This window comes from Carcharodon carcharias, chromosome 4, assembly GCF_017639515.1.
Source record: "Carcharodon carcharias isolate sCarCar2 chromosome 4, sCarCar2.pri, whole genome shotgun sequence".
Taxonomy (NCBI): Eukaryota; Metazoa; Chordata; class Chondrichthyes; order Lamniformes; family Lamnidae; genus Carcharodon; species Carcharodon carcharias.
Genome location: NC_054470.1, coordinates 34,471,280 through 34,485,215, shown reverse-complemented (window position 1 = coordinate 34,485,215; position 13,936 = coordinate 34,471,280). Strand labels below are relative to the sequence as shown.

General features: G+C 41.3%; 1 protein-coding gene across 3 annotated transcripts in view; it reads left to right on the top strand.

The window, feature by feature from the left end:
• The window catches only part of LOC121277499 (iron-sulfur cluster assembly 1 homolog, mitochondrial-like), a 71,511-nt gene that overhangs the window by 44,760 nt on the left and 12,815 nt on the right, over nt 1-13,936 (top strand). Inside the window, exon 1 of one of the 3 annotated variants that reach the window (XM_041187055.1) lies at nt 7,091-7,200. The exons of the other annotated variants lie outside the window; for them this stretch is intronic. Coding sequence (XP_041042989.1) covers nt 7,177-7,200 — 24 coding nt within the window. The 5' untranslated portion in view covers nt 7,091-7,176. Of the gene's footprint in view, nt 1-7,090; nt 7,201-13,936 lie in introns of those variants that run through there. 3 annotated transcript variants of the gene reach the window in all.

The window sequence follows — 13,936 nt, the reverse complement described above, 5'->3', positions numbered from 1 at the left end:
TTGCTATGAATATTGTGATTCAATTTTTGATTACTCTGATTCTTCTCTACCTTCCCCTCTAAGTTTGGAAACACCAGACTTAACCTTGTACGTAGGCGGCGTTTCATCAATAATTCAGACGATGTTGAACCCATATTCGAATGTGCCATTGTACGATAACTGGGAAGACAGTGGGAAAGTTGAGTTTCTAGAGTGCCTTGATAACCTGTTCATTCCAGATTTGAAAGTTTGCACAGCTTTCTCAGCTAAACCATTTGATGAAGGATGGTATGGGCTGTTTTAATATGTATGATTCCATTTAAATTCATGAATCTCTGAAACTCTGTACTGGTAAGGACTGCAACATTATCAGAAACAATGATTTCTGGAGACCATGTATGCTAAAACAATGACGCAGCTTTTCAATAGTTGTGCTCAATGTTGGTGACCTGACTTCTTACATACTCATCCATTAGAATGTGCATCTATGATCAACAAAAACATGGTACCTAATATAGTACCATGGTCCTACATAATCAAAATGTAGCCTAACCCAGGGTCGACCAGGCCACCCCCACGGATGCAGTGGAGCTGAAACAGGCAACTTCTGTCGTAGTTGACAGTGGAGACAGTGTTTGAACATGCTTTCAATGTCACTGTCAATGTCTGACCACCAGATATAGCTTTGAGAGCATTTTCATCTTTGATACGCCTAGATGTTCACTATGAAGCTCTGTCAAAAGTGGTACTCTTCCTTGGGAAGGGACAACAACTCTTGATCCCCGCAACAAAAGTCCATCTTGATGACTTAACTTTCGGGCATGGAATGGTCTCATCTCTTCAGGTGCGGGTGAATTTGACCACCCTTCCAAAATAAGGTCTCCGAGGCTCAAAAAAATTGGATCTCTGTTCGTCCAGTTTCTAATTTGCTTCGCACACACCATTGAAGAATCCAAGAAATTCAGTACTCGCACAACTTCTTGTGGCACTGGAGCATGTACAATGCTATCTGGTAACGGGAGACGACTGAGCGTGTCTACATTTGCAATATGTAAGACAGGATGTACATCAAAGTCTGATGTTGTAATCTTGCTGATGCTATTGGCAGAGTGGCCTTATCCTCACTGAATAAACCCATTAATGGTTTATGGTCCGACACAATGGTGAAATGTCATCCATGCAAATACTGGTGGAATATCTTCACTCCGAATACCACCGATAAATCTTCCCTTTTTAACTGGGAATAACCCTTCTCGGCTATGAAGAGGGCTCTGGAGACATAGCCAATTGGCCTTTCTGATCCATCTTCCATTCTATGTGATAACACAGCTCCTAAACGATAAAGAGAAGCATCACAAGTTAATACCAATTCTTTCGATGGGTCAGAGTATACCAATAAACACAAGGAATGCAATAGTTTCTTTATTCCACAAAGGCTTCCTTCTGTTGTGATTCTTTTTTAACAACAAGTGCAATGGTATTCACACAGTTGATAAGTTTGGGAAGAGGTGGCTATAGTAGTTGACCATACCCAGGAAAGACTTAAATTCGGTTACAATGGACGGTGAGGGCGCATCTTTTATTGCCCTAACTTTCTCTTCTACCAGATGCAAACCCATGGTGCCCACCCTGTGACCCAGGTGAGTAACTTCTGGCACTTGAAATGTGCATTTTTCCATTCTTTAATCATACACCGGCTTCCACGAACCTTCTTAGCACCTCCTCCAGGTTGGCCAAGTGTTCAGTTTCAGTTGACCCTGTGATCAGAACATCATCTGGGTAAACTACCAGTCAGTGAAGTCCTTGCAAAAGACTCTTTATTATCCTTTGGAAGATTGCACATGAAGATGATACGCCAAGGATTAGGCGAGCATACTGATAAAGACCCTTGTGTGTGTTGATAGTCATGTATCCTCTATACGTACTGTCCAGCTCCAGTTGTTGTTAAGCATGGCTCATATACAGTTTTGTATAGGATTTGTCTCCAACTAGCTTTGCATATAAGTCCTTGGAATGGGGTAGTTATCTAGTTTGGCTGCCTTGTTTACGGTCCAATTATAGACCTCACAAATGCATATGGTTTGGTCAGGCTTAACCACTGGAATTACGTGTGCTGCCCATTCTGAGGATTGGACAGGTTGGATGATGCCCAGCATTTCTAACCGGCACAGATCTGCATCCACCTTCTCCTTCAATTCATAAGGCATAGGCCTGGCCTTAAAGAAATGTGGTGTCACCTGAGGATTCTCATATATTTTTGCTTGCAAGCTTTTTAACTTCTTTAATTCATCCCAATTTATGTCATATTTCCTTTGCAGTTCAGGAACTCTACCTGTTTTCAGGTGAAATATTTCAGGCCAGTCAAGCTTGATTTTCTGTAATCAGTCCCGGCCCAGAAGACTAGGCCCTTCTCCTGTCACTATTATCACTGAAAGCTGAGCTGTCCATTGCATATAAGACACTGGTACTGTGGCGATGCCCTTTACCTGTAGGTTCTCCAGTGTATGTCTTCAATTTAGCAGTTGTCTTCTCCAGGTTCAGTGGCTGGGTACCTTCATTTAGGTATTTAAATATATGCTCTCCCATCACTGTGGTTGAAGCTCCTGTATCTCCTTCCATTATTAGTGACTTCCCATTAACTTAGATTGTGGTAGTGATAGGTTCAGTTTTTATAACGGTGACATTATACAGGGAATAGATGTCAGTATTGGCAGCTTCACATTCTGCTGTAATGTTCAATTCAATCATGTTGATTTGCTGCTTCACGAGCTGTTTCGACTTCACCCTGCATTACCTTACTACGTGACCTTCCTTATGGCAGTAATGTCATTCACAAGAAATAGGAGCAGGAGTAGGCCATTCGGCCCCATAAACCTGCCCCACCATTCAATAAGATCATGGCTGATCTATCCCAAGCCTCAACTCCTCTTTTGTGCAAGCTCCTCATAGCCCTCAACTCCCCGATATTTCAAAAATCTATTTACCTCCTCTTTAAATACTTTCAGTGATCTAGCCTCCACAACTCTCTGGGGTAGAGAATTCCAGACATTCACTACCCTCTGAGTGAAGAAATTCCTTCGCATCTCAGTTTTAAATGAATGTCCCCTTATTCCATAACTATGTCCCCTAGTTCGAGATTCCCCCACTAGTGGAAACACCTTCTCAACATCTACCCTGTTAAGCCCACTCAGAATCTTAATAAGATCACCCCTCATTCTTCTAAATTCTAATGAATAAAGGCCTAGCCTGTTTAGCCGTTCTTTTAAGTCAACCCCTTCATCCCAGGAATCAGCCTAGTGAATTTCTTTTGAACTGCCTCCAATGTCAGTATATCCTTTCTTAAATACAGGAACCAAAACTGTATACAGTACTCCAGGTGCAGCCTCACCTATGCCCTGTACAGTTGTAACAAGACTTCTCTATTTTTAAACTCCAACCTCCCTAGCAATACAAGCCAAAATTCCATTTGCCTTCTTAAGTTACTTGCTGTACCTGCAAACTAACTTTTTGTGTTTCATGCACAACTACACCCAGATGCCCCTGTGCTGCACTTTTTTGGAGTCTCTCTCCATTTAAATAATAGTCTGCCTTTTGATTCTTCCTACAAAAGTGCATGACCTCACAATTTCCTACATTAAACCCCATCTGTCAAATTTTTAGCCCACTCACTCAATCTATCCACATCTCCTTGCAGATTCCTTATGTCCTCATCAGAACTCGCCCTCCCACCTATTTTTGTATCATCAGCAAATTTGGATATCTTACACTCTGTCCCCTCCTCCAAGTCATAGAAACTAGTAGCAGGAGTAGACCATCGGCCCTTTGAGCCTGCTCCACCAGCCATTAATATAGATAGTAAATAACTGAGGCCCTAGGACTGATCCTTGTGGCACTCTACTAGCTACGTCTTTCCAACCTGAAAAAGACCCATCAATCCCAACTCTCTGTTTTCTGTGTGCTAACCAATCCTCAATCCATGCTAACACATTACCCCCAACACAGTGAGCTCCTATCTTGTGCAATAATCTTTTATATGGCATCTTATTAAATGCCTTCTGGAAATCCAAATACATTATGTCTACCAATTCCCCTTTATCAAAGCAGCTTGTTATATCCTCAAAGAACTCTAGCAAATTTGTCAAAAATGATTTCCCTTTCACAAAACCATGTTCATTCTGTTTGATTGCATTAAGTTTTTCTAAATGTCCTATTTCTTCTTTAATAATGGACTCTAGCATTTTCCCAACCACAGATGTTAGGCTGACTGGCCCGTAGTTTCCTGCATTTTGTCTCCCTCCCTTCTTGGACAGGGACGTCACATTAACGGTTTTTCAATCCACTGGGACTCTCCCGGAATCCAGTGAGTTCTGGAATATTTCGACAATGCCTCCACTATCTCTGCAGCCATTTCCTTTAAAACCCTTGGATGCAGGCCATCAGATCCTGGCAACTTGTCTGCCTTTAGTTCCATTAGTTTGTCAAATACTTTGTCCCTCGTGGTAGAGATCTTTCCTCCCATTAGCTCCTTGCTTATCTGATATCTTGGGGATGTTTATTGTGTCCTCCACTGTGAAGACCGATGCAAAATACTTGTTTAAATTATCTGCCGTTTCCCTGTTCCTCATTATCAATTCTCCAGCTGCAGCCTCTAAGGGTCCCACGCTCACTTTAGCCACTCTCTTTTTGTATACCCATAGAAACTCTTGCTGTTTGTTTTTATATTTTTTGACAATTTACTTTCATAAACAATTTTCTCCCTCTTTATTAGCTTTTTAGTCATCTGCTGCTAGCTCCTAAAAAAATTCCCAATCTGCTGGCCTACCATTAGTTTTCGCCACTTTGTATGCCTTAGTTTTTGATTGGATACTCTCCTTGGCCACCTTTGTTAACCACGAGTGGCTCATCCTTCTCATTGAGTCCTTCTTTTTGACCAGGATAAATTTTTGCTGAGCATAATGAAATATCTGCTTAAATGTCTGCCACTGCTCATGCATTGACCTTCCCTTTAGTCTATTTTCCCAGCCCACTTTAGACAACCCTTTCTTCATCTACCTCAATTACCTCTATAATTGCCCTTATTTAAGTTGAGGACACAGGTTTGAGACCGAGTTGCTTGCCCTCAAACTGAATTTGAAATTCTACCATGTTGTGATTGCTACCCTCTAGAGGATTCTTAACTATGATATATTTTAGTAATCCCACCTCGTTACACATTACTAGATCTAAAATAAAAACAGAATTACCTGGAAAAACTCAGCAGGTCTGGTCCTCGCCAGACCTGCTGAGTTTTTCCAGGTAATTCTGTTTTTGTTTTGGATTTCCAGCATCCGCAGTTTTTTTGTTTTTATCACTAGATCTAAAATAGCTTGTTCCCAAATAGGTTCTGCAACATTTTGCTCTAAGAAACAATCCCTGATGCAGTCTACAAATTCGGCTTCCATGTTACCCCTGCCAATCTTATTTGTCCAGTCAAATCATCCGTGACAATTGTAGTGCCCTTCTTACACACCACCATTATGTCCTGATTTATACTTTGTCCTACAGTGAGGCAACTCTTCTGGACCTAAAGACGACTCCCACCTGTGACTTGCTATTCCTTATTTCCACTCAAACTGATTCCACATCATGATCTATTGCACTTATATCACTACTCACCACCACACTGATACCTTCCTTTATTAACAAAGCTAACCCACCTCTTTTTTCTTTTTGCCTATTTTTCCGGAACATCGAATACCCTTGAATATTGAGTTCCCAACCTTGGTCACCCTGCAACCAGATCTCTGTAATAGCTATTAAGTCATATTCATTTATTTCTATTTGTGCCATCAACTCATCTATTTTGTTACAATTGCTGGGTGCGTTCAGGTAAAGAGCCTTAAGCTTTTTACCATTATTGCTCATTCTGGTTCTAATTTCTGCTGCACTCTTCTGCTTATATTTTCTTCCCTTTCCTGTCACACTTTGATTAACATTTGCCTCTTCACTATCCTGCACCTCTGCTTGCTCATTTCCTTTTGATTTTTTAAACTTCCCTTCAATTGAACCCTCCCCCCTACTTACTAGTTCTGCGTCATAGAATCTGCAGGTGTCTGTTCCATGGTCACCCTCACATCTATAACAAATTAATCCCGGAGTTGCTGCTGAAGTATTTCTATTCGACCTTTTCGTGTTTCTAACAGTGGACATTGCCTCTCGTTCGATGCAGTGTCTCTGGTTTTCACGCCATTCCCAGCGGTAGGTTCCTGCCCCACATGAAGAATAGCGCCATGTTGTATGTGTTGCAAAGCCTGCGAAACTCTTGCAGTGCTTTCCATGGCGAGGGATATTCCCAGGACGTGCTTCAAATCCATGTCGACCTCTGTGAGTAAACGGCACTGAATGGCGTTGTTGTGAACTCCTAATCCCAAAGCATATCATTGAGTGTATCCCCGAAGTCACAGTGTTCTGTCAACTACTTCAACTTTGCTACATAGGTTGCAATGGACTCTTCCAGGGCCCTAACTCTGGAATTAAACTTAAACCGATGCACTACTATGGATGGCTTCGGCCAGAAAAGTGTTTTCATGAGGTCCATTAATTCATTAAAGGACTTAGAATTGGTTATGCTCGGGCCCTACAGACTGCGGATGAGATTGTATGTCTGCTACCACATACATGCAAAAGAATGGCTTTCTGCTTTTCCTCTATTGTAATTTCATTTGCTACAAAATAAAAACCAAGGTGCTCTGTATACTGGCTTCAGTCTTCCATAGTCCTTTCCTAAGGATCGATTCTGCTGAAGAGCGGCATGACTGGCAAGTAGCCTTTTCTTTTTTGCAGCGTCAGAGCTGTTTTACCCCCATCGCAAAATGTAATGATCTGATGGACCAGACAGGTTTCAACAAGAAACAATTTTCATTGCAGAGAACTTTTCAGGTGCTACATGCTCGATCAGGAACGTCATCAGGAAGCCACGCACCCAATTACTTGCGCTTTGGGCTCATTGGTCAGATCCTCCAAGAACATCACATTGACCCCTGCTAGACAGCAAGAGTTACTATACCCAATGTACTGAAAAACATGTGACACAGTACACTGATACACTCATGTCACCATTATCTTACAGCACCACTCCTAACAGCAGCCCTGCTTCAGTTGTAGTGTTGTAAAGAGTCAATATTACCCAAGGAGATGGGTCTTTGGACAACTTTCTAAATGAGCATCACTACGGCAGTAAATGTAAGTAAATGCTACATTGATGGCAAGTCAACCACCATTGCGCTATATACCTTCTTGTTGAATAACAAATGGGTGGAGCCCTGAACCCATCCACTTGGGTGAGGAACTGTGGTCATGAAATTTGGTCCCGCACCTCATTTCCATGCACTAAAGAGATGCCTAAGTCTCTAACATTTCAGGCAGGAAGCACCTGTTCATTACAACTTAGAATGCTGCCCATTGTTTTGCTGCAGTCAAAACATAGGCATCGTGGGTCCATGCATGAAAGAGCTGTTTGTCTATTTACATATCCAAATAAGAGACCCGCTGACTGCTTCAGGCCCCCAGTGTAATATTGGATTGCCCTAAATACAAACCAGGTCCATGTTCGGTTTAATACTTTCAGAATAAGGGGTGGCCTATTTAAGAAGAAGGTGAAGAAGGAATTCTTCTCTCAATGGGTCATAAATATTTGGAATTCTCTGCTGCAGGGAACAATGGAAGCTGCTTGAGTCATTGAATATATTAAAGGCTAAGATAGACAAATTTTTGAAACATAGGGGAGTCACGGGTTCTGGGGAACAGGCAGGACAGTGTAGATGAGGCCAAGATCAAATTAGTCATAATCACATTGATGGAGCAGGCCAAGGGGTTGTATGTCCTACTCCTACTCCTGTTTCTTATGTTCTAATTTAAAGGGACTGCTGCAGGTCACAGTCAACAGCCTGTCTTTAAATTATATTTATCTTAATGTGGAGCCTCCTTCCAGCTCCATAGGTAAAACATATGGGCTGCTGCCGACCATGTTACCCTCCTCTACTGCTAATGGCCCTTCCCAATCCTAGCCACCACTAACCACCCTCCGGTTGTCTTCCTGTCACGGCACCTTCAATAAATTACCTGATGATACAGTATCCAAAACTTCAAAGCTTTTCCTCCAGTGAACTGCTTGAGGACACCAAAATGTCTGCAGCTACCAACACTTTTTGTCAAAGCTCACAGGTAATGAGCAGCCACATAAGCAGTACCAAAGGGTGACCGGCAGCACTGGCACTATTCCTCAACAAGTCATCAGCAATTTTAGGTCAGGAGGGGAATAGTGAAAAATAAAATGGAAGTAAATTAAAAATTTAATTTATCAAACTGAAAAACCCTTTTAAAGGGCTAGTCAAATATACAGCAGTACAATTCAGTCGTTGAAGTGAATGTTTTGGCAAACCACAGAAGATGTCAGTGGTGAATTTCTTCCAAGCTTCTTCTGCCCTAACTTCTATAAAAGCTTGTGTAAACAGTGTTTCTGCCAAACTTCCATCAATGTAAGATGTAATTCACCTCTACAACTCCTAGAGTCTTTGACTTGAGACCCAACAGAATGGAAATGTTTTTCTGTTGTTTGTGTACTTAACTTACTGAAAGCTATTCCTGATGTTGCAGCACTGCTAGTTCAATTCAAATGGTAGTGCTGCTGTGAAAATGGGACACAGATATAAACACCACATAATGAAGTTCCAGCACCAATGTCATGTGTTCATTGACCATGTGACTAGCAGGCACCCCACTCTGCTTGTTTTCATATGCTTAATTGAAATTCTGCACAAAGGGTTCTGATTTGCCTGGGCTAATGACGGCGAAGACATCAGCGCTCACTGTCATTACTCTACTGAAACTGACAGCAACTATGGGAGCTTGGGCATGTGCAAAATAATGCGTAAACGCAGAGGTTGCTGTCAGTGAGTCAACACTCCTCCGTATGATGCACCATAAAGGTTCTCACAGACTGCTATCTCTCTTACAATCATAAATTGATGAGAAATTCCACTCAAACGCTGTTAACCTCTGTAAAAAAAACTGAAAAAGTTACACCTAGTTGAATGAGGTGTAACTAGGTTTTTAACAATGTACTAACTTCATAATTACTGCTAAGCACCGTTATTGGCCCTGCAAATCTAATTTTATATTTGCGGAATGTCAAGTTTCTCTACAATGATGAATTTCACATAGCTTTAAAAACACAAAATTCTTCTTTAAAAACTCTGTTTATCTTTATTTTAGCTTCTATCTTAAGTCATACACTTATTTTACTATCTGAAAATTTAAATTGAAAGATTTTAACTTCTTGGTTTGCTGTATGTGAGTACTTCAATTTGATTGGTTACCCACCTCTTGCTGACAGCACTGCTGCTACACACCAATACATCCCCTAGATATGGTACTACATTTAAACTGCATTGGGGAAAGGGGACATAGTGATCTGCCACAGAGGACACTAGTTCTTTGACCTCAAGAGAAAGATGAGCACCCTTATTTTGTTGCTGACTTCAAAATTCAGGCCAACACCTTTATGTCCCCTGAACAGGCCATCTCTAAGCCTGTAAGCCTCAGTATGACTATTTTAAGGAACCATTTAAGGCAATATTAAGGGCATTTGTCATCAAAGTTGAGTGCACAATATGTTCCAAGGTTACACAAGTTTAGAAATATCAATACCCATACATCTACAGAGGTCACAAAAAAACGTATTGATGACACCCTCTGATTTACCTCTCAGTTGTTGATGTTGCATGACATAGAAAAGCCCAATTGAGGGAAAAAGGAGGCAGTCCTACTGTAAAGAATAACATGGCATTTAAGGAAAATAGACTAAGCTCATCAATTAAACAAATATTCCATCTAACAGAATAGAGCAGATCTATCTTCATCTGCTCCAACCCCATCAAACAGTATAAATTTCATCACATTTTTACTTCTCTTTAGTTCTGAAGAAGAGTCATACGGACTCGAAACATTAACTCTGTGTTTCTCTCCATAGATGCTGTCAGACATTTTGAGTTTTTCCAGCATTTTCTGTTTTTGTTTCAGATAAAATCTTGTAATGTTGCACTGTATTTACACATGTACTCATAACAGAAGAACTTTAAATTGACCAGTTGTACCCAAGATAACTTACAGGAGAATAATTGGGCAAAAATAGACATAGAACCAAAGGAAACATTAGAGGAAGAGGTAAAGGCTAAGGGGTTTAAGGTGTGAATTCCAGAGCTAAAGCCTAGATGGCTAAGTAGGATAATAACCCTTAATTGGATCCATTACTCTTTGCAGTTTTTATAACTAACCGAGGCTTGGATGTGGAGAACAACATTATAAAGTTTGTAGATGACATAAAATTTGGCAAAGTGGATCATGATGAGGATGGTTGTAGACTTCAGGATGACTTAGACAGGGTGATGAAATGAGCAGAAGCATGACAGATGGATTTCAATTTGAGGACCATAATGGAAAGACAGTATACCATAACGAGCACAACTTTGAAGGTGTAGATGAGCAGATGAGGTGTAGATGATACCTTGGTATCCATATACATTATTTCCAGCCCAATGAGAAGGGAGGCATTGCTGGACCTGGTTCTTGGAAATGATGTGGGCCAAGTGGATCAAGTGCCAATAGGAGAACATTTAGGGGACAGCGATTATTATACCATAAGATTTAGATTGGCTATGGAAAAGGAACGGGTGCAATCCAGAATAAGAATAATGAACTGGGGGAAAGCCAACTTCAATGATGTAAGGATGCATCTGGCCTCGATAAATTGGAATCAAAGAATAGCAGCCAAAACTGTAACTCAACAATGAGTTGCCTTTAAAGGAGAGAAAGTTCAGGTATAGTTAAAGTATATTCCCATGAAGGGAAGATGTAGGGCAGACCAATCCAGTGCTCCCTGGATGACAAAAGATATAGAGATTAAGATGAAGCAGAAAATGTGTGCTTATAACAGAAGTCAGGTGGATAGTAGGATTGAGAACCAGGCTAAATATAGAAGGCTCAGAGGGGAATTCGAAAAGCAAGAATGATAAGCAAAGAGAGATTGTGAGAAAGGACTGGGAGTTAACATAAAAGGGAATCCAAAAATCACTTATAGGGATTTAAATAGTAGAAGGATGGTATTTGGAGGAGTGGAGGCAATTAGGACCCAAAATGGGAATTTATCCATAGAAACAGGGAACATGACTGAGGCACCAAATGAATAGTTTGCATGCTACCCAGGTAAGGATGAAAGAGGAGGTAGTTCAGACACTTGAAGGGTTTAAAATTGATAAGGAGGAGGTATTGGATAGGCTGTCTGTGCTTAAAGTTGATAAGGAACCAGGACAAGATGAGATACATCCAAGGATACTGAGGGAAGTAAGAGTGGAAATTGTGGAGGTGCTGGCTATAATTTTCCAATATTTCTTAGATTCAAGGATGATATCAGAGAACTGGAGAAGTACAAATGTTACACTCTCATTCAAAAAAGGGTGCAAAAATAAGCCAGTAACCATAGGCCAGTCAATTTAACTGGGGTGGTGAAGAAGTTATTAAAATGATAACTTGGGACAAAATTAATAATCACTTGGGCAAATGCAGGTTAATTAAGGAAAGCCAGCATGGATTTGTTGTGGGCAAATTGTATTGAACTAATTTTCTTGGGAAGAACTTCTGGCGGGTGGGGGCGGAGCCCGCTCGCTGACGCGTAAAATGATGCACGGTGACATCGGGCGGACATCCCAATGTCATTGTGCATCATTTAGCTTTTCAGTTCGGCAAGCGCACAGCCAAGTCAGCTGCGAGCCCGCTGAATTGTCAAAGGCCTATTAAGACCTGTTAAAAACTAATTTAAACAGTTAAATGAGCTGCCCATCCAACCTTAAGGTTGGCGGGCAGGCGAAGAGTCCAGGCGGCCTTCACATTTTTCATGAAACCTCTTCCATGGGCGGGATGAGGTTTCATGAAGTGTTTTAAAATTCAATAAAAATTATTTTAAAAATTCATTGACATGTCCCAGCTTATGTGCCACTGTCACATGAGGGGACATGTTTTAAAAGTTTTTTTTCTTTATTTAAATTTTCAAATGTCAATCTCCTCAGGGAGATTTCTGCGCTCTTTCATGCACATATGTGAAAGAGCACAGGCCCGGACTCAGGGAAGTCACCTCCCCACCCGCACTGAGAGCGCTCAGCACTTCCGGGCAAGCGTCACACTGTGCGGGCCTTAATTGGCCAACCCGCGTAAAATGGCGGCGCGGACCTGATTGGGGGGGCGCCGATTGGGTTCGCAGTTGCTCCTGCCTGCCCCTGTGGAAAATTCAACCCCTTGAGTTTTTTGATTAGGTAACAGAGAGGATGCATGAGAGTAATGCTTGCAGGAAGATGACGTTGAGGAAGAAGATCAGCAATGCTCTAGTTAAATAGCAGAGCAGCTTGAGAGGCCAAATGGCCTACACCTGCTCTTGTGTTCCTAAGTAATGCTGTTAATACAGTTACATGGACTTCCAAAAAGCATTTGGTAAGATGTCTGTTATGGTCAGACCCCCAAGTTGTTGTTAATATCTGGTTAGGGACCAATAACATTTTATTTAAAGTAAGCAAAGCTTAAGATTTAAGACACCTGCTCAATGAATAAAACCACAAGATTCCATGGGTTTTGAACAAACAAAAATAAACTTTACTATACAAGGTCAAAAGGATCAAGCAATTTACATCTATCTTAACATACAGCCTAAGTATGAAGTACATGTGAATTAACAGGCCAACTGTAGTCGAATACAACACACTACAGAATAAATAACAGATGCAATCAAAACAGTCCATGGATTTCTCAACACCCAGATGTCAGTGACACTGTGAGTCAACCAATCTCACTGAAACTCTGTCTCTCTCACAAGGGATTCCAGTCTTCACCTTCGAAGATCTAACCTTGGTATTCTCTCCAAAATTCACTCCAACTCAACAATGGTCCACCTGACAGGGTTTCAATCTCATCTCCTGTGATTCCGTTTCTCTGGATTCTCAATTATGTACTCAAGCACCTACTCACAAGCTTAACTTCAGATCTTTGGCCGCACCAAGCAAAACACTACTGCTCCAAAGAGGTACCTTTGTTCCAGTGACTCGCAGCATAGAGTTACCAAACTTTGGCTGCCTTCTTGGATCTTCGGGGCTTCTTCTGAGCCCTCTTCACTTAAAGTCTGCTCCACACATCCCTTTTCCTATTTGGAACCTGCTTCTCTGCTCCTTTTTTTTAACTGAACTGTGACCTTTTCTTGTCCCTGCCCCCTCTCTGGGTCTCTTCTTTTAGGATCTCTCCCTGTCTCCTCTCCCTGTCCTGTGTCTGAGACATTACTCCTCTATGGTGCTCTGCTCCCAGTCTGGGTTTTCGTGTCTTTTTTCTTCTGGCACAGGCGCACTTGGCCCAAAGAATGTAATAATGTCAATTTGCACATGCGCAGCCTATTCCCAGTCTGTGCATGTGCAACAGCTCCAAGGCCTATTGGGAGTTGAAGTTCCTGACCTTCAATCTCAACGTTAAGGTAAGTTTGACTTTCATAACATGTCACACAGCAGACTTGAGCAAAGTTAGAACCATGGAATAAAAGAGGCAGTAGCAATGTGGATACAAAATTGGCTGAGTGACAGGAAACAAGAGTACTGGTGAACAATGGTTTTTTGAACTGGAGGAAAGTTTATAGCGGATTTTCCCAGGGATCGGTGTTAGAACCTCTGCTCTTCCTGACATATATTAATGACCTAGATCTCTGTGTATAGGGCAAGATTTATGGATGATATGAAACTTGGAAGTGTAGTAAACCATAAGGAGGACAATGTAGAACTTCAAAAGGACATCGACAGGTTGGTAGAATGGGCAGACAAGTGACAGACAAAATTTAATGTGGAGAAGTGTGAAGTAAATAATTTTGGTAGGAAGAATGCAGAGAGACAATATA